General features: G+C 45.9%; 1 protein-coding gene across 1 annotated transcript; it reads left to right on the top strand.

Moving 5' to 3' along the window:
• Positions 1–2,742: 2,742 nt before the first annotated feature.
• On the top strand, positions 2,743–17,900 carry LOC115541777 (uncharacterized). The gene is made up of 3 exons (XM_030353616.1): positions 2,743–3,076; positions 8,522–10,159; positions 15,889–17,900. Exons 2-3 carry the CDS (start codon positions 8,524–8,526, stop codon positions 17,535–17,537), a joined length of 3,285 nt encoding a protein of 1,094 aa, XP_030209476.1. The 5' UTR covers positions 2,743–3,076; positions 8,522–8,523; the 3' UTR covers positions 17,538–17,900.
• Positions 17,901–24,911: the final 7,011 nt, after the last annotated feature.

Raw genomic sequence — 24,911 nt, forward strand, 5'->3', positions numbered from 1 at the left:
CACACCCCCACCCCCCTCCTTGACCTGCCTTGAGACGCCCACCGAAACAGCGCGTTTGGGGGAAGCTCAATGTGCGACTGGTTCGGAGTGGCTGTAACTCTGCACCACGGCTGAATTTCGGGGACGTCTTTGAATACTGTGTTTGTGGCCCACTAATACCTATATTAAAGCATCCATAAATAGCATGGCATGGGATCTTTAATACACTACAATTACCCTTGGATGCATTTGTTGTTTTGACACATACATAAGGAGAGGGTGCACTGTACTATCTGCGTACACCCCTCCTGTAGTCGAAGAAAGTATCCCAATTGAATGGCAATGGTTTGAATTTCGTTTAATGGGGTCCATGCACAGAATCTAAAAGATTCTCCCCATGTGTCTGAGTGCCGAGACTTTGTCTTGTCAGCTCTCCTCTCCTGTCCTCTATCCTCTCCTCTCTCTCCTCTCCCTCCTCCTCCTTCTCTTCTTCTCCTCCTCCTCTCCTCTCTCTCCTCCTCCTCTCCTCTCCCTCCTCCTCCTTCTCTTCTCCTCCTCCTCTCCTCTCCTCTCTCTCCTCCTCCTTCTCTTCTCCTCCGCTGCTCTCCTCTCTAGCTCATCTAGGATTGTGTTCATTATTGTCGTGCGTGGAAACACACTATGTGTGTTCACATGTCAAAGGTCAACACATTTAGATTCCTGAATCTAAAATAGTTGTACAGTTGAACTCCCACTGGGGGAGTCCAGCTCTAGTGGATCACTGTGGTGCAATGGCGCTCACACTCGTATAATAGTAATAATTAAACCTTTATTAATGCCCTTGGGGAAATTCCTCCCCTGCATTTAACCCATCCAGGTACTACTATTACTAGTACCACACTCGGAGATGCAGCCACAGAGTACGGCGCTCAGGGGTGCAGGTGCCTTGCTCAAGAGCACCTCAACGTCGTCTTAGGCGGGAGTAGAACCTACAATCCTCAAATTATCGGTCGAGGCACTTAACCGCAAGACCACCAATACTTTTAGATTATTATCAACTGGATGTTTCTTTTTCTATGTCAACAATCGAGACTTGCTATGAAGTTGGGGGGATCACACCATGAGAGGAGGAGGATGATCCGGATCTGCGGCAGTCCGTTGTGAAGGAGCCGTGCAGCTCCACATCATTCCAGCTCAAGAATCAAGTCAATCCTTATAAGGAAGAGACGGTGGAGAGGAGGCGGAGCATGTGGGTTGCAGGACAGAGAACTCAGGGGGATGTGGTGCATTCTGATTGGATGTAGCGTATGGAATATGGACACGCAGGCACGCACACACACACACACACACACACACACACACACACACACACACAGTGTTTAGGCAAAAAATATCAATAAAAAAATTGAAATAATGTACCCGCTGCTCAGAGGCTAAGTGGAGCCACTTGTGTAGTGTGTGTGTGTGTGTGTGTGTGTGTGTGTGTGTGTGTGTGTGTGTGTGTGTGTGTGTGTGTGTGTGTGTGTGTGTGTGTGACTCACTTTTACCAACAGGGGGTGCACTAGTACTTCAAACGCAGCAAGCTTTCCAAAAGCAAAAGGAAATCCCCCGCTGACCAGATCGTATCGCTGCCTGCTGCTGTAAGATCTGCTACTCGTGTGTGCATTTTGCGCGTGCACATCGGGGAGAGTTCCTACAGCAGCGTAGCGCCAATGAACAGCTCTTTGCTCTCTGTCTATTTCTGTTGAAAATCGGATCGGGGTTGGTTAAAAAGTATTCGGGGAAGCCCCGGAAGCCCAAATAGATCTACAACGATGATCCCAGTTGTAAATAACCATCGAATCATGTCTATATTCTGCACCGGCTCTCTCTTAACTCCAGAAAGAAGACAACACACATCAACGCATTTGAAGAGGCCGACACAGTGAATGAATGAAGTGCTGCGCCCACGCACCGAAGGGGCGGAGCCAGGTGTGAGGAGAGGAGGGGAGAGGACGTCATGTTGCAAGAGAGTCTAGCTGCAGACATCCACCCACACGCTCCAGACATCCACCCACACGCACTTCCGCTGCAGACAGAAACATCCACCCACACGCCGGAAATCGGATAATAAAAAATAAAAATCCTAGCACCCTATTGACTGGGGGACATTGAACATTTAGAATCTGAGACAGGATAGTAGGCTATTACATAACAGTAATTCATTAACTTTTATCCGTTTTATTACATTTTTCATCTCTTTTACCCCTTTTAACTGAACTAAGTGCTATGATCTCTTAGTTATAAACAGATTGTATTAACTAAACAGGCAGATCGAATATTTAACGATCGATTTTGTCTATTGAATGATATCACACTTCTCAGCCACCGCTGCGGAGATGAACAGCTGAGAGGTGCAACTCTAGTTAAAGCGAAACGAGCTGCGTCAATTAAATTCGTGGTAATTATTTTATCACAACTTAACTCTGTTTTGGACTACAGATGACTGTCAAAAGTCCAAATCTTAAAATCGTTTATGCTCACAACACATCAACAAATCTCTAAAATCGTTTAATAAGACCGACTATAGGCTACACAACGTTTACAAAATTTTTTTGCCTATCTTGCAAAAATTACACCTCAGTGTGGATTAAAACAACAAATGCTTCATTTTGGTGTAACGTTCTGTTATTTGTTTGATGAAAAAATCTAAACTTAATGAAACTAATAGATCGGTAAAGAAATGCAAGCCTCGTGCATTTATAATTGTATCGCTGTGTTTTGAATAGTCACCGTGACCTACCATAACCTCCAAGTGCAGCTGAGCCGAACGTCACATCTTCGTGCAGTGAGTCCCGTTGTTACACCGAATTCTGCGACCCACCGAAAAGTGTGACCCGAGGGGGCGCTGTTGAATAATGTGCAACTCGCGCTCCAGACATCCACCAGCACGCAATTTCCGGCGTGTGGGTTGATGTTTCTGTCTGCAGCGGAAGTGCGTGTGGGTGGATGTCTGCAGCCAGACCCCTCTCTCATGTTGAGGAAACGAAACCTAAAGCACCCCGACGTGTAAACTGTTCTCTCTTTCAGGAGATAATAACACGCATTAAATAGTCCGACAGACAGAAACAACAACAAGGTGAGTAAAGCAGCACAACTTTGAGATAAGTTAAAAACACTTTTGCAATATAGGAATAACAAAAATAATGGGATTGCTCAATACATAAACCTTGTCGTCTGTGTCTAGGAATGGCCTCAGCTAACGCTTCCGGGTCTGAAGAGAACTTTTCATGTTGCATCTGTCTAGATGTGTTCAACAGTCCAGTTTCCACACCATGTGGACACAACTTCTGCAGAACCTGTATTACAAAGCACTGGGATGAACAAGTCACGTTCAAATGTCCTCTTTGCAACATGGCTTTCAACACAAGACCTGATTTACGGATTAATACCCTCTTATCAGAGCTGGCCGCTCAGTTTCAAACATCCATACGAGTAAAAGATCAGCTCTGTGTTAAACCGGGAGAAGTTCCCTGTGACGTCTGTACTGGGACCAAGATGAAGGCTGTGAAGTCCTGCCTAGTGTGTCTTATCTCCTACTGCCAAACCCACCTGGAGCCACATCAGAGAGTCGCAGTCCTGAAGAAACATCGGCTGGTCGAGCCTATCGACCGTCTGGAAGACAGGATGTGTAAGAAACACGACCGACTTCTGGAGCTCTTCTGCCAGACTGAACAGGTGTGTGTGTGTCAGTCCTGCACAGAGACAGACCACAAGTCACATCCTGTTGTACCTCTAAAGGAGGATTATGAAGTGAAGATGGCCCAGCTGGGGAAGATAGAGGCTGAAGTTCAGCAGATGATCCATGAGAGACTAAATAATATTCAAGAGATTAAAGACACAGTTTACCGCAGCAAAGCAGATGCAGACAGAGAGATAGCCCATGGTGTGCAGATCCTCACTGCTCTGAAGCGCTGCATTGAAAAGTGTCAGGATGACCTCAACCAAATGGTTAAAGAGAGACTGAAATCCACTGAGAAAAAAGCTGAAGACCTCATCAAAGAGCTGGAGCAGGAAATAGAAGATCTGACCAATAGAAGCTCAGAGGTTAAGCAGCTGTCAAACACTGAAGACCACCTCCACTTCCTCCAGGCCTTCAGATCCGTGAAGGATCCTCCACCCACCAGGGACTTGACGACAGTGGACGTCCTTCCTCCGTCATACGCAGGGACCTTGAGGAGATCCCTGGATCAGCTGGAGGAGACACTGAAAATGGAGATGAAGAAGCTGCGTGATGCTGAACTGGAGAGGGTCCAGCAGTATGAAGTAGATGTGACTCTGGATCCTGATACAGCTCATCCCTGTCTCATACTCTCTGAGGATGGGAAACAAGTACATGATGGAGGTGTGAGGAAGAAACTCCCAGACAACCCCAAGAAATTTAGACTGGGTAGATGTGTTCACACGAGGCAGAGCTTCTCAGGGAGATTTTACTTTGAGGTCCAGGTTAAAGACAAGACTGGATGGGGGTTGGGAGTGGCCAGAGAGTCCATTGACAGAAAAGATTGGATCATTTTGACCCCTAAGACGGGTTACTGGACTCTTTACTTCAACAAGGATGGTTTGGTATTTAATGATGACCCTGCTGTCCGTCTCCCTCTGAGAGCTGAGCTCCAGAAGGTGGGGGTGTTTGTTGATTATGATGAGGGTCTAGTCTCCTTCTATGATGTGGAAGCCAGGGTTCATATCTACTCTGCTACTGGCTGCAGCTTTACTGAGTCTATCTATCCATTCCTCTGCCCAGGCAACCATGATTATGGAGGTAACAACTCTGCCCCCCTGATCATCTTACCTGTCAATCAAACAGATTAGGAACTTTGTTTGATAATAAAATAATCAAACGACCAAATCAACTAATGTTGTTTCCTGAATTAGAATCTCAACCATGTGAGATCTGAGAGAACTGTATTCATATCCTACTGCTGTCATAAAACAAGGAGTAATTCATTAGGAAGTGAACCCTGACTATTATAAATGATAACCCATTCTAAATTATTAGATAACATTATGTTCTTCATTGTCTGTTTTCTCCAGTCTTTTAAGGTCTACTGCTATACAATTGTTAGTGGTTGCAGTCAGGTATAGCATGGTTTCAGGATTGACGTGTATTTCGTAATCATCTGAACATTATTGTTAGTTTATACTTCGGAATCATAAATGACAATATAATCAAATGTAAAAATACTTTTCTGATGTTATTAAAAATGGAAAAACAGCTGATGAGTCAATGACTTTTAATGTCCACCATACAACAACCCAACATTTGTAAGACAAAGATAACAGTTACTACATGTCAAGATTCTCCCCGTGTGTGTGAGTACTGTGACTTTGTCTTGTCATCTCTCCTCTCTCCATCCTCTCATCTTAGTTCCTCCTCTCTCCTTCCTCTCTCTTCTTCCGCTCCTATCTCCTATGTCTGCTCTCCTTTCTAGCTCATCCAGGATTGTGTTAATTAATGTTTAGCATGTACATTACATATGTGTAATGTTTGACTTGTCTTCACTATAGTCTACTACCTGTGTCCCGGCGCATACAAGCAGCAGTCCCATAATCAGTGTTGTGAGCGACACCCAGTGGCGGGAGCGGGTATCAGCACAGAGGGGCGGAACCTTCTTTGTGGGCCCCTAATCCTACTCTTTTGTAGTACACTTAATTTGACTATTTATTCAATATTGTGAGACGTTCAGGTAAGAGTCGTCTGCGGTCTCTTTCTCACACACAGTATTATTAGAATTGCATCGTTAATAACACGAAGGTGTTAAATGAATGCAACGTGTTTATGGCGTCGGCTTGGTGGCTGGTGTGTCGAGGATAGCCGCAGCAGACGGAGTGGGAGACGTCTTCCGCTGTCGCTCTCCAAGGTGCTGAACTTCGGCCGACTGATGACGTCACACGCTGTGGACAAGCCTCCGACCGCCTGGTTTAGGGAATCACCCCCGGTGTACTTACTCCATTCAAAAAGAAGTACACGCCTAGAACACTATGCAGGAAGAACTATTTGCACCGAATGAGACGGGATCAGATGAAGAAAGCATAGATTGTTGACAGCATTTTAGTGCCAAACAAAATCTCAACGTCCTTAAAAACAAGACTCGTCGTCTGGTTCCTCGACCTTCTCTCACCTCCAACTATAGAAGATCATGTTAGCCAAACCATGACTCAGAATGTGATGATTAGCAGACGTTTGTATCCAGAGCGTCCAGTGAGATGAAGGCCCAGGTCAGGGCTGCTCAGGGGGGACATCGGGGGTCCTGTGGACGAGGAGTCTGAACACACCAACCAAGCCGGGCCCCTGAGGCCCTCAACAGTCCTGGTTCATCGTGGGGCTCCAGGGCTGCCGGCTCCCCGTGAACGCCCCTTCAGTTCAGCTTCAGTAAGCCCAGGACAGGTGTGTGGCGCCAGAGCCAATCTGCAGGGGACCGGGTCAGCCTATCAGCCAATCAGAAGGACCGGGTCACCCTGTCAGCCAATCAGAAGGACCGGGTCACCCTATCAGCCCATCAGAAGGACCGGGTCACCCTGTCAGCCAATCAGAAGGACCGGGGCACCCTATCAGCCAATCAGAAGGACCGGGTCACCCTATCAGCCAATCAGAAGGACCGGGTCACCCTATCAGCAAATCAGAAGGACCGGGTCACCCTATCAGCCAATCAGAATTGATACCTGAACCAGCAGGTGCTCCACCTGGAGATTGGGTCATCCAATAGAAGTAATGGAAACCGATCTGTAAATGGTGTAGGAAAGATGGCTGCTTGAAGTATCGATTACTCCCTGAACTGCGGGCCGTTCTGTGGTTCTCTGAGGGCGCGGCACCAACTGCCAGCTCTACCGGTCGAGCCACCAGGGACGAGAGATTCAAATCACCCAAAGGATTCCTGGAACTGTTGAGTCACCGTTTATTAAAACTGTTTGTGAACCGTTTATAAAAAGAGAGAGAGAGAGAGAGGGAAAGAGAGAGAGTGAGAGAGAGAGAGATAAAGAGAGAGGGATAAAGAGAGAGAGAGAGAGAGAGAGAGAGAGAGAGAGAGAGAGAGGGAGAGGGAGAGGGAGAGGGAGAGAGAGAGAGAGAGGGAGAGGGAGAGAGAGAGAGAGAGAGAGAGAGAGAGAGAGAGAGAGAGAGAGAGAGAGAGAGAGAGAGGGAGAGAGAGAGAGAGAGGGAGTGTCTGACTGACTGACTGGTTTCATGCTGTGTTTGTGTGTACAACAGGGAAATAAAGAACCTTATTTGATGACATCATACAGCAACTAAACACAAAGTTTTTTGTTTTTTTTCGGTGTTTGATTTCATGAAAGGTGATGCAGTGGGTTACATGGTAGTGATGTGGATTCATCCTGGTCCAAATCTCAGCTTAAATGCATAACATTTTAAAAACGTATTTTAAAGTGGCCTCAAATGGCCCTCTTTAAACACATACTACTGCACTAGTTAACTGATACTACCAGTTCTGGGTTATCAGGTTACATCAATCAAATGTTCTGGCTCCACCTCAAAGACAGTGAATACCTGATCTGCAATCAAGCCCCACCTCTCAATGGAAAACGAGTGTCAGCCAGACGTCAGACATCAGACTCCACCCATTCAGTTGGCTCAAAGGAACATAAAGAAATCCATGTAATGAAATGATGGAACACCGCATTGGATTATTGGAAAATAAATGTGCTCAATCACACCTTGATAAGCATTAATAATGAATTGAACTAAACTATTAAACCAGTTATCCATCACTTTAGATTTTTGTCCCTGGTACGTAAAAGCTACCCATAATAAACAGGTTATAATCTGACATTGTTAACTGCCACGGTAGTGGCAGTTAAAAATGACTGTGTTGTCTCTGCATTGGGAACTTGTTGGTCTGGTTGGTCTGCCCTACCCTGAGCCTCATGATGCAGCTGTTTACTGAGGTTAGGGATCAGCCTTATGTAACTACCAGAGTTAACTCAATATTAAATCACAAACCATACTAGCACATACAACCTGGACACACGGGGAAAGGGTTGTTTATATGAAGACTGTAGAGAAAATACCAGCCTCGTGAAAAGTCAATGCAAGTCAATTGTTTTTGAATAGCTCTCAATCCGTTACAGTGGCAAATCACCATTAAATCACTACAATGTCTCCGGTCATGTTTGCACCGTCTCTTTGTCTGTGCTTTGTCCTATATTCTGTTTTCAAATATATTTGAAAGAACAGCGCATGAATGTCAGTGAACTATGCTTCCGTGTTGGCAGGGCAAGGTGTTAGGGGAGGAGGGGAGGAGCTAGGTGTTAGGGGAGGAGAGGAGAGGACGTCTTGATGAGGAAACAAATGTAACATTCCCAGAAGCCAAGTCAATCCGACGTGGAAGCAGTTCTCTCTTTCAGGAGGAAAAGAAAACACATTTTGAAACAAATAGTCTGAGAGACAGAAACAACAACAAGGTGAGTAAAGCAGCATAACTTTCAGAGAAGTTAAAACCTCTCTTCCTTAGGGAATTAAAAAAAGAGGGAACTTGTTCAATACTTAAACCTTGTCGTCTGTGTCTAGGAATGGCCTCTGCTAACACTTCCGGGTCGGAAGAGAACTTTTCATGTTCTATCTGTCTAGATGTGTTCAACAGTCCAGTTACCACACCATGTGGACACAACTTCTGCAGAACCTGTATTACAAAGTACTGGGATGAACAAGTCAAGTTCAAATGTCCTCTTTGCAACATGGCTTTCAACACAAGACCTGATTTACGGATTAATACCCTCTTATCAGAGCTGGCCGCTCAGTTTCAAACATCCATACGAGTAAAAGATCAGCTCTGTGTTAAACCTGGAGAAGTTCCCTGTGACGTCTGTACTGGGACCCAGCTGAAGGCCGTTAAGTCCTGCCTAGTGTGTTTTATCTCTTACTGCCAAACCCACCTGGAGCCACATCAGAGAGTCGCAGGCCTGAAGAAGCATCGGCTGGTCGAGCCTATGGACCGTCTGGAAGACAGGATGTGTAAGAAACACAATCAACCTCTGGAGCTCTTCTGCCAGACTGAACAGGTGTGTGTGTGTCAGTTCTGCACAGAGACAGACCACAAGTCCCATCCTGTTGTACCTCTAAAGGAGGAATATGAAGTGAAGATGGCCCAGCTGGGGAAGATAGAGGCTGAAGTCCAGCAGATGATCCGGAAGAGACTAAAAAATATTCAGGTGATTAAACACACAGTTTACCGCAGCAAAGCAGATGCAGACAGAGAGATAGCACATGGTGTGCACGTCCTCACTGCTCTGAAGCGCTGCATTGAAAAGTGCCAGGATGACCTCAACCAAATGGTTAAAGAGAAACTGAAATCCACTGAGAAACAAGCTGAAGACCTCATCAAAGAGCTGGAGCAGGAAAAAGAAGATCTGACCAATAGAAACTCAGAGGTGAAGCAGCTCTCACACACTGAAGACCACCTCCACTTCCTCCAGGCCTTCAGATCCCTGAAGGATCCTCCACCCACCAGGGACTGGACCACGGTGGAGGTCCGTCCTCCGTCATACGTAGGGACCTTGAGGAGATCCCTGGATCAGCTGGAGGAGACACTGAACATGGAGATGAAGAAGCTGCGTGATGATGCTGAACTGAAGAGGGTCCAGCAGTATGAAGTAGATGTGACTCTGGATCCCGATACAGCTCATCCCTGTCTCATCCTCTCTGAGGATTGGAAACAAGTACATGATGGAGATGTAGCGAAGGAACTCCCAGACAACCCTAAGAGATTTACACAGGTTCTATGTGTTCTCACGATGCAGAGCTTCTCCTCAGGGAGATTTTACTTTGAGGTCCAGGTTAAAGACAAGAATGGATGGTGTGTAGGAGTGGCCAGAGAGCCCATCAACAGAAAAGATCGGTTCATAGTGACCCCTGAGACAGGTTACTGGACGCTCTTCTCCTACAAGGATGTGTTTGTATTTAATGATAACCCTTCTGTCCGTCTCCCTCTGAGAGCTGAGCTCCAGAAGGTGGGGGTGTTTGTTGATTATGATGAGGGTCTGGTCTCCTTCTATGATGTGGAAGCCAGGGTTCATATCTACTCTGCTACTGGCTGCAGCTTCACTGGGCCTCTCTATCCATTCCTCGGTCCAGGTAACTATGATTATGAAGGTAAAAACTCTGCCCCCCTGATCATCTCAACTGTCAATCAAACAGGCTTGAAACGTTGTTTGATCTTATAATAATCAAATGACCTAAGCAACTAATGTTGTTTCATGAATTAGAATCTCTACCATGTGAGATCTGAGAGAACTGTATTCATATCTTTCCGCTGTCATATAACAAGGAGTAATTCAATAGGAAGTGAACCCTCACTATTATAAATGATAACCCGTTCTAAATTATTAGATAACATTATATTCTTCATTCTCTGTTTTCTTCAGTCTTTTAAGCTTTACTGCTATACAATTGTTAATGGTTGCAGTCATGAATAGCATGCTTTCAGGTTTGATGTGTATTTCATAATCATCTCAACATTATTGTTAGTTTATACTTCGTAATTATGAATGACAACATAATCAAATGTAAAAATACTTTTCTGATGTTAATAAAAATGGAAAAATAGCTGATGAGTCAATGACTTTTAATGTCCACCATACAACAACCCAACATGTGTAAGACAAAGATCACAGTTACTACATGTCAAGATTCTCCCCGTGTGTCTGAGTACTGTGACTTTGTCTTGTCATCTCTCCTCTCTCCTTCCTCTCATCTTAGTTCCTCCTCTCTCTCTCTTCTTCCGCTCCTATCTCCTATGTCTGCTCTCCTTTCTAGCTCATCCAGGATTGTGTTGAGTACTGTTCAGCGTGCACATTACATATGAGTAAATACACGTTGATCTTGTCTTCACTATTGTCTACTACCTGTGCCCCGGCGCATGGAAGCAGCAGTCCCATAATCAGTGTTGTGAGCGACACCCAGTGGCGGGAGCGGGTATCAGCACAGAGGGGCGGAACCTTCTTTGTGTGTCCCTGATCCTACGCTTTTGTAGTACGCCTAATTTGACCATTTATTTAATATTGTGACACATGATCCTCTTTTTTGCACTTCATCGCATGATTAAGGTACAAATTACTTTCTTTCTTTCATTATTTTGATCAGCCGTTCAGGTAAGAGTCGTCTGCGGTCTCTTTCTCACACACAGTATTAATAGAATCGCATCGTTGAAAAACATGAAGGTGTTAAATGAATACAACGTTTTTATGGCGTCGGCTTGGTGGCCGGTGTGTCGAGGATAGCCGCAGCAGACAGAGGGCCCTATCTTGCATCCGGCGCAAATGACTTAGTCACTGGCGCATGTGTCGTTGCTAGTTTACAACTGGCGCAGAGCGCTCTTTTGCCACCTGCGCCACTCGCCGGTAAATTAGGGAATGATCTTGCGCCCCAAGGGGCGGTTCGGCGGAAGGAGGAGGCGTGTTCTGGCGCAAACGGTATTTTGCCGTCTCTGAATACCATTGCGCTACTGACCAGGAAATACCTGGTTTAAAGTCAGTGGCGCGTTGTACAGATGCTATTTTAAGGGCGCAAGCATACATGCGCATGCAATGCATACGGATTGCTTGTGCACCTCGCGCATACACTTTGCTTCTCTCATCTACCTAGCCGCACATTCTTGGTAAATTATTTGGGAAAGAACAGCTGATGCAGCGGTAATAAGTTGTAGGCTACTTTTTAATCAATGCATCTGCAAACACCGTACAGCAAACACATATTTTCTTGACACAGACATCGTGTAGGCCTACATGCCCAAAACTTTTAGGATTGATGAGTAGGCCTATTTGATCGTGAAAAACATTGTTTTACCGCGAGTGAGTGTTAAAAAGAATTAATGAATGCGGGCGCGCGTGTGTGCTCTGTTTAAACACACGCAAACTAAACACTCTCATCATCATCTCATCTTCGTCCGCTTATCGGAGGTCGGGTGGCGGGGGGAGCAGCTCAAGCAGGGGGCCCCAGACTTCCCTTTCCCGGGCCACATTGACCAGCTCTGACGAGGGGATCCCGAGGCGTTCCCAAGCCAGTGTTGAGATATAATCTCTCCACCTAGTCCTGGGTCTTCCCCGAGGTCTCCTCCCCACTGGACGTGCCTGAAACACCTCCCAAGGAAGGCGCCCATGTGGGCATCGTTACCAGATGCCCGAACCACCTCAGCTGACTCCTTTCTAAGTAAAGGAGCAGCGGCTCTAATCCGAGTTCCTCACGGATGGCTGAGCTTCTCACCCTATCCCTAAGGGAGACGCCAGCCACCCTTCTGAGAAAACTCATCTCGGCCGCTTGTACCCGCGATCTCGTCCTTTCGGTCATCACCCAACCCGATCATGACCATAGGTGAGGATAGGGACGAAGATAGACCGGTAGATCGAGAGCTTTGCCTTGCGGCTCAGCTCTCTTTTCGTAACAACGGTGCGGTAAAGCGAACGCAATACCGCCCCCGCTGCTCCGATTCTCCGGCCAATCTCACGCTCCATAGTTCCCTCACTTGCGAACAAGACCCCGAGGTACTTGAACTCCTTCACTTGGGCAACCTAAAACACGTAACGCATAATACAATCAATGGCAATGTATATTACCGCGGGGACACATGCATATTAGGATAGCATACAATACTCATAAGAAACAATGTTTATAATGTATTGCGTATATCATTAAATAGAACCACAGTTACCGCACATCATATGTTATAGCCTATCATACGTTTTCTTTGCCGAAATTTATTTGAGGACTCAGTATTTCTGAAGTTGTGGAAGAAAACCCCTTATTCCATGTGTGAATTAGGCCACATTATTTGGCAATAAACTAAGCCATTTGCAAATTCATGTGCATCTGTTTCATCGGAGACTGCAGACGCGCTGTCAAAATATCAACTCGTCCGATTCAAATGCGCTCATGGCTCTTAAAGGGGATGGGAGCTGGCACTCTCATTGGTTTGATGCACGTTACGCCCAAACCACACCTACGGGTAATTAGGCTGCTTCAGACCAACCCTTTTGACGCTTGCGCCGCGGCGCAAGCGTCATTTATCCGCCTGTAAAATAGCGATAGCGCCGTAGAACCGCCCACAAAGCTACTTGCGCTTTGCGCTTTCCCACTTGCGTTTCAGACCGTTAAAATAGGGCCCAGAGTGGGAGACGTCTTCCGCTGTCGCTCTCCAAGGTGCTGAACTTCGGCCGACTGATGACGTCACACGCTGTGGACAAGCCACCGACCGCCTGGTTTAGGGAATCACCCCCGGTGTACTTACTCCATTCAAAAAGAAGTACAAACGTGAAACACTTTACAGGAAGAACTATTTGCACCGAATGAGACGGGATAAGATAAAGAAAGCATAGATTGTTGGCAGCTTTTTAGTGCCAAACCAAATCTCAATATCATTAAAAACAAGACTCGTCGTCTGGTTCCTCAACCTTCTCTCACCTCCAACTACAGAAGATCATGTTAGCCAAACCATAACTCATAATGTGATCATTAGCAGACGTTTGTATCCAGAGCGTCCAGTGAGATGAAGGCCCAGGTCTGGGCTGCTCAGGGGGGACATCGGGGGTCCTGTGGACGAGGAGTCTGAACACACCAACCAAGGAGGGGCCCCTGAGGCCCTCAACAGTCCTGGTTCATCGTGGGGCTCCAGGGCTGCCGGCTCCCCGTGAACGCCCCTTCAGTTCAGTTTCAGTAAGCCCAGGACAGGTGTGTGGCACCAGAGCCAATCAGCAGGGGACCGGGTCACCCTATCAGCCAATCAGAAGGACCGGGTCACCCTATCAGCCAATCAGAAGGACCTGGTCACCCTATCAGCCAATCAAAAGGACCGGGTCACCCTATCAGCCAATCAGAAGGACCGGGTCAGCCTATCAGCCAATCAGAAGGACCGGGTCACCCTGTCAGCCAATCAGAAGGACCGGGTCACCCTATCAGCCAATCAGAAGGACCGGGTCACCCTATCAGCCAATCAGAAGGACCGGGTCACCCTATCAGCCAATCAGAAGGTCCGGGTCACCCTGTCAGCCAATCAGAAGGACCGGGTCATCCTATCAGCCAATCAGAAGGACCGGGTCACTCTATCAGCCAATCAGAAGGACCGGGTCACCCTATCAGCCAATCAGAATGACCGGGTCACCCTATCAGCCAATCAGAAGGACCGGGTCACCCTATCAGCCAATCAGAAGTGATACCTGAACCAGCAGGTGTTCCACCTGGAGATGGAGACATCCAATAGAAGTAATGGAAACCGATCTGTGAATGGTGTAGGAAAGAAGGCTGCTTGAAGTATTGATTAAAAGTCCTGCATTAATTCCTGAATTGAGTTCCTCCCTGAACTGCGGGCCGTTCTGTGGTTCTCTGAGGGCGCGGCACCAACTGACAGCTCTACCGGTCGAGCCACCAGCGACGAGAGATTCAAATCACCCAAAGGATTCCTGGAACTGTTGAGTCACCGTTTATTAAAACTGCTGAGTCACCGCTTATTAAAACTGTTTATGAACCGTTTATAAAAAGAGAGAGAGAGAGAGAGAGAGAGAGAGAGAGAGAGAGAGAGAGAGAGAGAGAGAGAGAGAGAGAGAGAGAGAGACAGAGACAGAGACAGAGACAGAGAGAGAAAGTCTGACTGACCGACTGACTGACTGACTGGTTCCATGCTGTGTTTGTGTGTACAACAGGGAAATGAAGAACCTTATTTGATGACATCATACAGCAACTAAACACATAAAGTGCTTTCTTGTTTTTCGTTCTTTGATTTCATGAAAGGTGATGCAGTTGGTTACCTAGTAGTGATGTGGATTCATCCTGGTCCAAATCTCAACTGAAATGCATCGCATTTTAAAAACGTAGGTAAATGTGGCCTCAAATGGCCCTCTTTAAACACATACTACTGCACTCGTTCACTGATACTTGCAGTTCTGGGTCATCAGGTTACATCAGTCAAATGTTCTGACTCCACCTCAAAGACAGTGAATACCTGATCTGCAATCGAGCCCCACCTCTCAATGGAAAACGAGTGTCAGCCAGACGTCAGCCGTCAGACTCCACCCATTCAGTTGGCTCAAAGGAACATAAGGAAATCCATGTATTGAAATGATGGAACACCGCATTGGATTATTGGAAAATAAATGTGCTCAATCACACCTTGATAAGCATAAATAACTAATTGAACTAAACTATTAAACCAGTTGTCCATCACTTCAGATTTTCAAACTGTTTGTCCCTGGTACGTAAAAGCTACCCATAACACACCGGTTATAATGTGACATTGTTAACTGCCACGGCAGTGGCAGTTAACAATGACTGTGTTGTCTCTGCATTGGGAACTTGTTGGTCTGGTTCGTCTGCCCTACCCTGAGCCTCATGATGCAGCTGTTTAATGAGGTTAGGGATGAGCCATATACAACTACCAGCGTTAACTCAATATTAAATCACAAACCATACAAGCACATACAACCTGGACACACTTTTTCAGTCATGTTTGCACCCTCTCTTTGTCCGTGCTTTTTCCTATATTTTGTTTTCAAATATATTTGAAAGAACAGCGCATGAATGTCAGTGAACTGTGCATCCGTGTTGGCGGGGCAAGGTGTTAGGGGAGGAGGGAGTAGCTAAGTGTTAGGGGAGCAGCCAGGTGTTAGGGGAGGAGCCAGATGTTAGGGGAGGAGCCAGGTGTTAGGGGAGGAGAGGAGACGACGTCTTGATCAAGAAACAAAACGTAACATTCCCAGATGCCAAGTCAATCCGACGTGGAAGCAGTTCTCACTTTCAGGTGGAAAAGAAAACACATTTTGAAGCAAATAGTCTTGCAGACAGAAACAACAATAAGGTGAGTAAAGCATCACAACTTTCAGGGAAGTTAAAACCTCTCTTCCTAAGGGAATTAAAAAAATAATGGACTTGCTCAATACATAAACCTTGTCGTCTGTGTCTAGGAATGGCCTCTGCTGACACTTCCGGGTCTGAAAGGCACTTTTCATGTTCCATCTGTCTGGATGTGTTCACCAGCCCAGTTACAATACCATGTGGACACAACTTCTGCAGAACCTGTATTACAAAGTACTGGGATGAACAAGTCCATTTCAAATGTCCTCTTTGCAACATGGCTTTCAACACAAGACCTGATTTACGGATTAATACCCTCTTATCTGAGCTGGCCGCTCAGTTTCAAACATCCATACGAGTAAAAGATCAGCTCTGTGTTAAACCCGGAGAAGTTCCCTGTGACGTCTGTACTGGGACCCAGCTGAAGGCCGTGAAGTCCTGCCTAGTGTGTCTTATCTCTTACTGCCAAACCCACCTGGAGCCACATCAAAGATTCAAAGTTCTTAAGAAACATCGGCTGGTCGAGCCTATGGACCGTCTTGAAGACAGGATGTGTAAGAAACACGACCGACTTCTGGAGCTCTTCTGCCAGACTGAACAGGTGTGTGTGTGTCAGTCCTGCACAGAGACAGACCACAAGACCCATCCTGTTGTACCTCTAAAGGAGGAATATGAGGTGAAGATGGCCCAGCTGGGGAAGATAGAGGCAGAAGTCCAGCAGATGATCCAGGAGAGAATAAATAATATTCAGGAGATTAAAGACACAATTAACCGCAGCAGAGCAGACGCAGACAGAGAGATAGCCGATGGTGTGCAGGTCCTCACTGCTCTGATGCGCTGCATTGAAAAGTGCCAGGATGATCTCAACCGAAAGGTTAAAGAGAGACAGAAATCCACTGAGAAACAAGCTGAAGACCTCATCAAAGAGCTGGAGCAGGAAATAGAAGATCTGACCAACTCAGAGATGAAGCAGCTCTCACACATTGAAGACCACCTCCACTTCCTCCAGACCTTCAGATCCCTGAAGGATCCTCCACCCCCCAGGGACTGGACCACGGTGGAGGTCCATCCTCCGTCATACATAGGGACCTTGAGGAGATCCCTGGATCAGCTGGAGGAGACACTGAACATGGAGATGGAGAAGCTGTGTGATGCTGAACTGAAGAGGGTCCAACAGTATGAAGTAGATGTGACTCTGGATCCTGATACAGCTCATCCCCAGCTCATCCTGTCTGAGGATGGGAAACAAGTACATGATGGAGATGTATGGAAGGAACTCCCAGACAACCCTAAGAGATTTACACAGTGTGCATTTGTACTCACGAGGCAGAGCTTCTCCTCAGGGAGATTTTACTTTGAGGTCCAGGTTAAAGACAAGACTGCGTGGTGGTTAGGAGTGGCCAGAGAGTCCATAGAAAGAAAATATCTGACCATAGTGACACCTGAGAATGGTTACTGGGCTCTCTACTCCTACAAGGATAGGTTGTTATTTAGAGATAACCCTGCTGTCCGTCTCCCTCTGAGAGCTGAGCTCCAGAAGGTGGGGGTGTTTGTTGATTATGATGATGGTCTGCTCTCCTTCTATGATGTGGAAGCCAGGGTTCATATCTACTCTGCTACTGGCTGCACCTTTACTGAGCCTCTCTATCCATTCCTCGATCCATGTCCCTGTGATCATGGAGGTAACAACTCTGCCCCCCTGATCATCTCACCTGTCAATCAAACAGACCTTTGTGTGATAATCAAATAATCAAATGACCAAAACAACTAACGTTGTTTCATGAATTAGAATCTCTGCCATGTGAGATCTGAGAGAACTGTATTCATATCTTACTGCTGTCATAGAACAAGGAGTAATTCAGTAGGAAGTGAACCCTGACTTATAAATGATAACCCATTCTAAATTATTAGATAACATTGTATTCTTCATTGTCTGTTTTCTCCAGTCTTTTAAGGTTTACTGCTATACAATAATTAATGGTTGCAGTCATGTATAGCGTGGTTTCAGGATTGATGTGCATTTCCTAATCATCGAAACATTATTGTTAGATTATACTTCGGGATCATGAATGACAACATAATCAAATGTTAAAATACTTTTCTGATGTTAATAAAAAGGAAAAAACAGCTGATGAGTCAATGACTTTTAATGTCCACCAAACAACCCAACATGTGTAAGACAAAGTTCACAGTTGCTACATGTCAAGACTCTCCCCGTGTGTGTGAGTACTGTGACTTTGTCTTGTCATCTCTCCTCTCTCCATCCTCTCATCTTAGTTCCTCCTCTCTCCTTCCTCTCTCTTCTTCCACTCCTATCTCCTATGTCTGCTCTCCTTTCTAGCTCATCCAGGATTGTGTTGAGTATTGTTCAGCGTGCACATTACATATGAGTAAATACACGTTGATCTTGTCTTCACTATTGTCTACTACCTGTGCCCCGGCGCATGCAAGCAGCAGTCCCATAATCAGTGTTGTGAGCGACACCCAGTGGCGGGAGCGGGTATCAGCACAGAGGGGCGGAACCTTCTTTGTGTGTCCCTGATCCTACGCTTTTGTAGTATGCCTAATTTGACCATTTATTTAATATTGTGACACATGATTCTCTTTTTTTGCACTTCATCGCATGATTAAGGTACAAATTACTTTCTTTCATTCATTTTTTTGATCAGCCGTTCAGGTAAGAGTCGTCTGCGGTCTCTTTCTCACACACAGTATTAATAGAATCGCATCGTTGAATAATATGAAGGTGTTAAATTAATGCAACAACGCGTGGGAGACGTCTTCCGCTGTCGCTCTCCAAGGTGCTGAACTTCGGCCGAGTGATGACGTCACACGCTTTGGACAAGCCTCCGACCGTGTGGTTTAGGGAATCACCCCCGGTGTACTTGCTCCATTTAAAAGACGTACAAACGCGGAACACTTTGCAGGAAGAACTATTTGCACCGAATGAGACGGGATCAGATGAAGAAAGCGTAGAACAAACGAGAGATCGTTGAACACAAATAGTCCTGTTAACTAGTAGCTACATGCACAACGTCATGCAGGCTAATAGGCAGCCTGTGCATGTAACGTATCTATGACTAGGTAATTGAGCTAAGCTAGCAGCTACAGGCTGCCCATTACAACATCCACACATCGTTAAACAAAAGCAATGTACATGCACCAGTTCAAACATAACATTCTTACTATGACGGAAGACATGCCTACGCATTGATGTTCTGTCCTCTCAGCTCCCGAGTTCCGCTCTGTCTCATCATGGACTTCAAAACGCCAAGCTGTCACTCCGATCGAGACTGGCCAAAAGAGACATGTCTTACATCTTTCGGCGTAGGTCCCGCCCATGAGATTCAGCTCAACAGCAAGCAAAGCTTTTGGTTTTGCAAACAAAACTTTTGGATTCCCATGAATATTTTTTTTCACCACATTTATTATACTTGCAATAAAACATTTGATTGCAGTGTGGAAAGTTTTGCTCTCAAACCTATTCTGTTTGATTGCATAATAAAGACACATACCTCCATAACCAACGTAGCTATAGTACATTGATGTGAGACGGGTTGGTGGATTGAACGTGTTGTAGTAGCAAAGAATGGCCTGCGGGGCAGTATGTACATTGTTAAATACATGAATAGGCTTGAATTTAGTAGAAATATGGATGTTTCATATTTTTACAAAATGGATTATGTGAACATTGCTGAATAACAATCATGTATATTAAATGTATTGCAGGAGTTTAGCTTGACATTAACCAAGTTAAAGGACAATAAAATGAACCGCACCAAACATGTAGATGTCATTATGGGATTTTAATAACAAAAACAATTGACAGAAGTTTAATACAATTTTGTACAGGAAAGCAGAGGAAAACATTTTCCCAAATGAATCTTTTCAAAATGTCACCACCATTCCGAAAGCAAGTGAAGAGGTTTGTGTAAAAGCAGTCCTCCCTGACCAGGTCTGTCCCTGACTCTAAACCCTGACTCTCAACCCTAACGCTGAACCCTCCGAGGGCAGGAAGACGCGCCTTCCGTGTAAAGGTTCGAACCACAGAGAAGGAAGAAGAAGAGGAAGCAGTAGAGAGTAGTGAAGTAGTGAGGTTAGTGACAGACGTGAGAGAAAGACGTGTGGAAGCACACGGTTACATGTGGGGTCAAGAAGATCACTCCGACTGGAGGTCATTGATCCATCAGCCTCAGACTGCTGAGCTCAGCAGGTCTTCTGGAGGACGAGGCGCAGATGAACTGAGGAGACGGGACCAGCAGGATGTCAGGATCAGAGCGGGTTCAGCTCAGGTGTGTCTACCCCCGACCAAACAGGATCAGGTAGGGTTCAGCTCAGGTGTGTCTGACCGGACCAAACAAGGACATTGATTAGGTTCAATATTCAAAAGATGCAACATTATCTAAACCAAAGAGACGTCATTAAGGAGCAGGCAGGCTTTAGGGCGCCTTGCTCAAGGACGCATCACTGTATTCTGAGGACTTGAACCCGGCACCATTGGTTTGAGAGTTGAACCCCCAACCCCCTACCTAGTCCACTATGTCCAGATAATGCAAACTTACGAGGAGTCCTTGATGGTAGAGTCCTGGTTGTCCTCAGGATTTGCCTTCCAGGTGTACGGCTTCTCCATCAGTCCTCCAGATTCCTGGTCTGGTTATAAACGTAATTTGTCTCTTGAAAGGTAATAAACACAGTAGTAGTTGGGCTCTAATTAAGGTAAAAAACAAAGTAGTAGTTGGGCTCTAATGGCACGTAAGTAGCAGCTATAGTTTGTCTGGTAAACAACCACAGTACTATGCCGTAACTTGTACTGGACAAACTAATCCTGCGTTACAACAAGTCCACTCTGTTTATTTTATGCAAACTTACGAGGATCCTTGTTGGTAGAGTGATGTCGTCCTCCAGAGTCTTGGCTCGTCCATCAGCTCTCCTCAGCCAGAGTCCTGGTCTGGAACAAACAGTACGAGTCCGACCCCGACGTCCGGTAACAAACATGTAGTTTGTATTATTTTTAAGCCCTTTATTTCCAGTTTGTTTGGTTAATACAAACTTACAATCCTTGTTGGTAGAGTGATGTCATCCTCCAGATTCACGGCTCCCCTACCAGCTCGCCTCCGCTCCAGAAACACGTTCTAGTAAGAAAACACAGCGGTAGTTGGTCAACCCATGTCAAAGTAACAGCTGTATTTTTCCCGTTAGGTCAACCACGTAAGTAAATAAAAACTTAAGAGGAATCCTTGTCGGTCGATTCCTAGTCGTCCTCCAGCGTCTCAGCTCCTCCAGCAGCTCTCCTCAGCCAGAGTCCTGGTCTGGAACAAATAGCGGAAGCCTTGCTTCAACATGTGGTAAAACAGATGTAGTCGTCTGGTATATGTGGTACAAACGCCGGTAGTTTGTGGTAGCAGTATTCTACTAGAAGTGGCAGTGAGTGTGATGATCACTTCAGAGTCAGGCTCCATCTACCCCACGACAGACGTCCTTCAACAGGCAGGGCCTCCGTCAGCTCCTCCACCAGGCAGGGCCTTCAGCACGGCTCCTCCATCAGCTCCTTCAGCACGGCTCCTCCAGCCATGGATTCCTGGTCTGGTTACAAACAGTTGGTCTCAGCAGTAAATAACCTGGGGGCACAACACACCCCACCTCCTGCATCTGAGGTTCACTTGTAAAATGTAAGTCAAATTTAACCATATTTAAACACTTAAATTAGACAACGTCTGCAGATTGTCGTGTTCAGCAATTCATCCACTACGGTCGTAGCAGCACTCGTAACAATAATGGCTATTATTACTACAATAATTTAGAGTAATAAGATGATCAAAACCAGACCTAAACTACCGTGGATTTTAGTGTTTCAGATGAGCTTTGTGATGGTTACCCTCTGGTCCGGTGCTGCAGGCCCCTGGTCTCCAGCCTCAGTCTACGGTCCATCCTGGCACCTCAAGCCTCCGGTCCCCAGCCTCTCAGCCTCACCTTTCAGCTACAGCAGGAGGTTTATATCAGCATTTAACCAACAATAAACCAAATTGACTCATCCGAAACAGAGTTACACAATTTATTTAACTATTATTTGATAACTCAAGGCTAGAAAAGACTCGAGACCAGACATGAGCATGGGAATGAAGACAGCAGTCCATAAGTTTAAAGTTCAATGCCCAAGCATTGAAACTGACCTGAGAAGACTCCTCACACACCAGAGCACTGACCTGTTCTGGAGGGCTTCTGACAGGAGGTGGAGGTCTGGCTCTGGCTGAGGAGGTGGAGGTCTTGCTCTGGGTGAGGAGGCAGACACCTTGGGACAAACTACATGTTAACTTTTTAACCTTGTACAGTTCTAGAGTATCTTCTACTGTAACATGTGGGAAGGACGGCCATTATATTAGCTTTGATATTATCCAGTTGGTAACTCTGCACCAAAGTCGTTGTTTAACGTCATTCCATTGGGTAGGGTTTAACTTCTGTGGCAATTAATGACAGCAAATATTTAGAATGTACAAAAGCTGAAGTAACAAAGAACACTAAGCATTATCGATATTAAATCAAATATACTCAGCCATATTTAGGTGCTGGGTTCCGTTGAAGAAATGTCAAATTGTCTTCCACTTTGAAATGATTTTCAGCCTTCACTGATGTCAAAATTGGGCCCGCAAGTAGAACGCCGCTTTGTACGCAGCGAGAGTCCCGTCACGTTAACGTCGTTAAAATTACGGCGCATCCATCAGAAATTATCAACATATTGTACGACGTACGCGTCAGTATGTATTTAATATCAAACTAAGTTGTTTAAGATAAGGGGCAACAATTCCCAATGGAAACCGAATGAAAAATAGTTTCCGTTGGCAACGGCTCGAGGTTACGCAAATACAATCTAACGTTCCGCCAGATTCCCTCAGGGGACTCCCGACCAACTAACTGCCAGGTGGTTTCTTATGGTTGTCAAGACTACAACATCCTATGCTAACCATAAGGACTAAATCAAGTGACCACACTCAGAACCTTCCACGGCGGGAAGCACAAACCGTCCGATTGGAATCCGAACATTCCAGCCGGAACCAACCAAAGAAAAAACATAACCAGCGCCTCACCTTGAGCTGAACGGAGGAAGATCCTGAAGTCCAGCGATGGTCTTCATTAAAACACAGCCAACAGACTTACCTTGAGGAGATCCGTTTGTTGCTGTTGGTAATTACTACTATTCAGTTTACCTTTACATTATAATGCACCCAGTGTGTACAAGTTATATCACTCAAAACCATGAACCAAACTACCATGTACGTCCCGCAACAACTTTAAACCTAAAATCCTGGAATCATTCAATACAAAACAGTCTACATTTTACAATTATCTAGATTATTCAGGGTGCAAACCGTACAGAGCAAATCTAAACGTTGAGCTCACAGAGAGCCGACCATAGCCCTGCAACGTCACCCTGACCGCCTCATCACTAACAGCAAATGATGCCAGCCAGCTAACACATGTACAGGTCCAGTGAGAAGTGGGCATCTGAGTGAAAGGACCGCCCATAATAAAAAGCCCAATTCCTGAACTATCCAACCATCTTCATGGTTTAAAGACTTGACATGCCATTGTGTTCTAATCACCTCCGTCTACTCCCTCGTTACTTATAAAACTCTACATCTCCATCGCTATAGTGTTGCATCCTACTCATGGGGGTGTGGTCTGAGTGAGCAGAGATGCATGCTGGGATACAGTGCTGTCTGAAGTATTCAGTTCTATAGACACACCCCTCAGGAGAAACCAAGTGCTTGAGAATCTGTTGTGACATCAGTTACATGAGCTTGAATATCCTTCAAGATGGCGCCAGGATTCTCAGAGGAGAAAGGCCAAGAGGAAGATGCGAGGGTTCTTCCTCTCAGCCAGTGGAACACAACAACGTTCCTCTTCAGAGTACCATGGAACACTTTGAAACATTCTCCTCTTTACACCTTGAAGCCCCAGTGAAGGTTTCCTTACCTCCTCAGGTGAAGAGGAAAACTTCAGCTCGAAGAGCACACTAGTTGGAGTTCCTGGATTGGTTCTGATTTAAGGGAACCAATCGTTCAGCTGGTCCCGTCCGAAACAAATGCAGTTCAGCCTGAAGACGTGCAACTGAGAGCAAGACAAGGTCCACAGGGCCCTCCATCAATCCAGCCAGGTAGGAAAAGCCGTCTCCTTGCAGGTCTGAAGGTCATCTTGAATATCCATTGAGGAACCTTTCCAACGTCAGACTCTCCTTGTGGAATGCCTTTAGGTGTCCATCCTCCATTGATCCTGATTGTTGTAGTCCTAGTTTGAAGTCACTGATCTGAACACGCCGCTTGCATCCTTTTACACTCGAGTTGGATACTCTCCTTCCTGCCCAGTGTGTTGGATATCGCTCCGGAGCGTCACTCAGGGCTCTTCATGTCTACTGGAGACCCTCAAAAAAAACATGTGGACGTCCATCAGGTATGATTTAGTTGACCGTTCCAATATCCCAATCCAATCACACAGACCCCCGTATGAACCTTATCACTGTCAAAGCAAGCCGGACACGCACACATAGAACCCAGGACACACACGTAGAACCCCATGCCAGGTGTGAGTGGGAGACACAGTAGAAATCTAACGATGCTCAAAAATCATCCATCTCAGGTCAAACCCAAACACACACACCACTGAGCCACAAAAGGCCAAACAATCATGCAGGGTAAAAACCTCATGCCAAATAACATTCCATCATCCAACCCCAGCTCTCCTGCCAGGGCACCCAGAACAGAACAACCAATGTCTCCAAAGACGTAAATGATGTACAACATTCTTCAGTGGCGTCCCACATTGGTGATGGATTATGCTTGGGGTCTCCAAAATATGTCCCAGGTTGATTCAAGTCTTTGTAGTCCAGTGGTTTCCTGAATGAGGGGCCTTCACGTATGCAAGCGGTGCAGCTTTAGTCAGCCTGAGGGCAGGAAGGTGGTCATCTGTTCAGTAGACCACCCGGTGGAGGGGGGTGGCTCTTGAGGAGCAGGATCCATCTGGGGATGGCCCCAAATAAGCCCTTCTTGGAAATGAAACTGTTCCTGTGGAATCAGGATGCCTGGAGGGGACTGTTGAATGTGTTCCATGGTTATGTATCAGACTGAAGTTC

This window comes from Gadus morhua, chromosome 4 (assembly GCF_902167405.1).
Source record: "Gadus morhua chromosome 4, gadMor3.0, whole genome shotgun sequence".
Lineage (NCBI taxonomy): Eukaryota > Metazoa > Chordata > Actinopteri > Gadiformes > Gadidae > Gadus > Gadus morhua.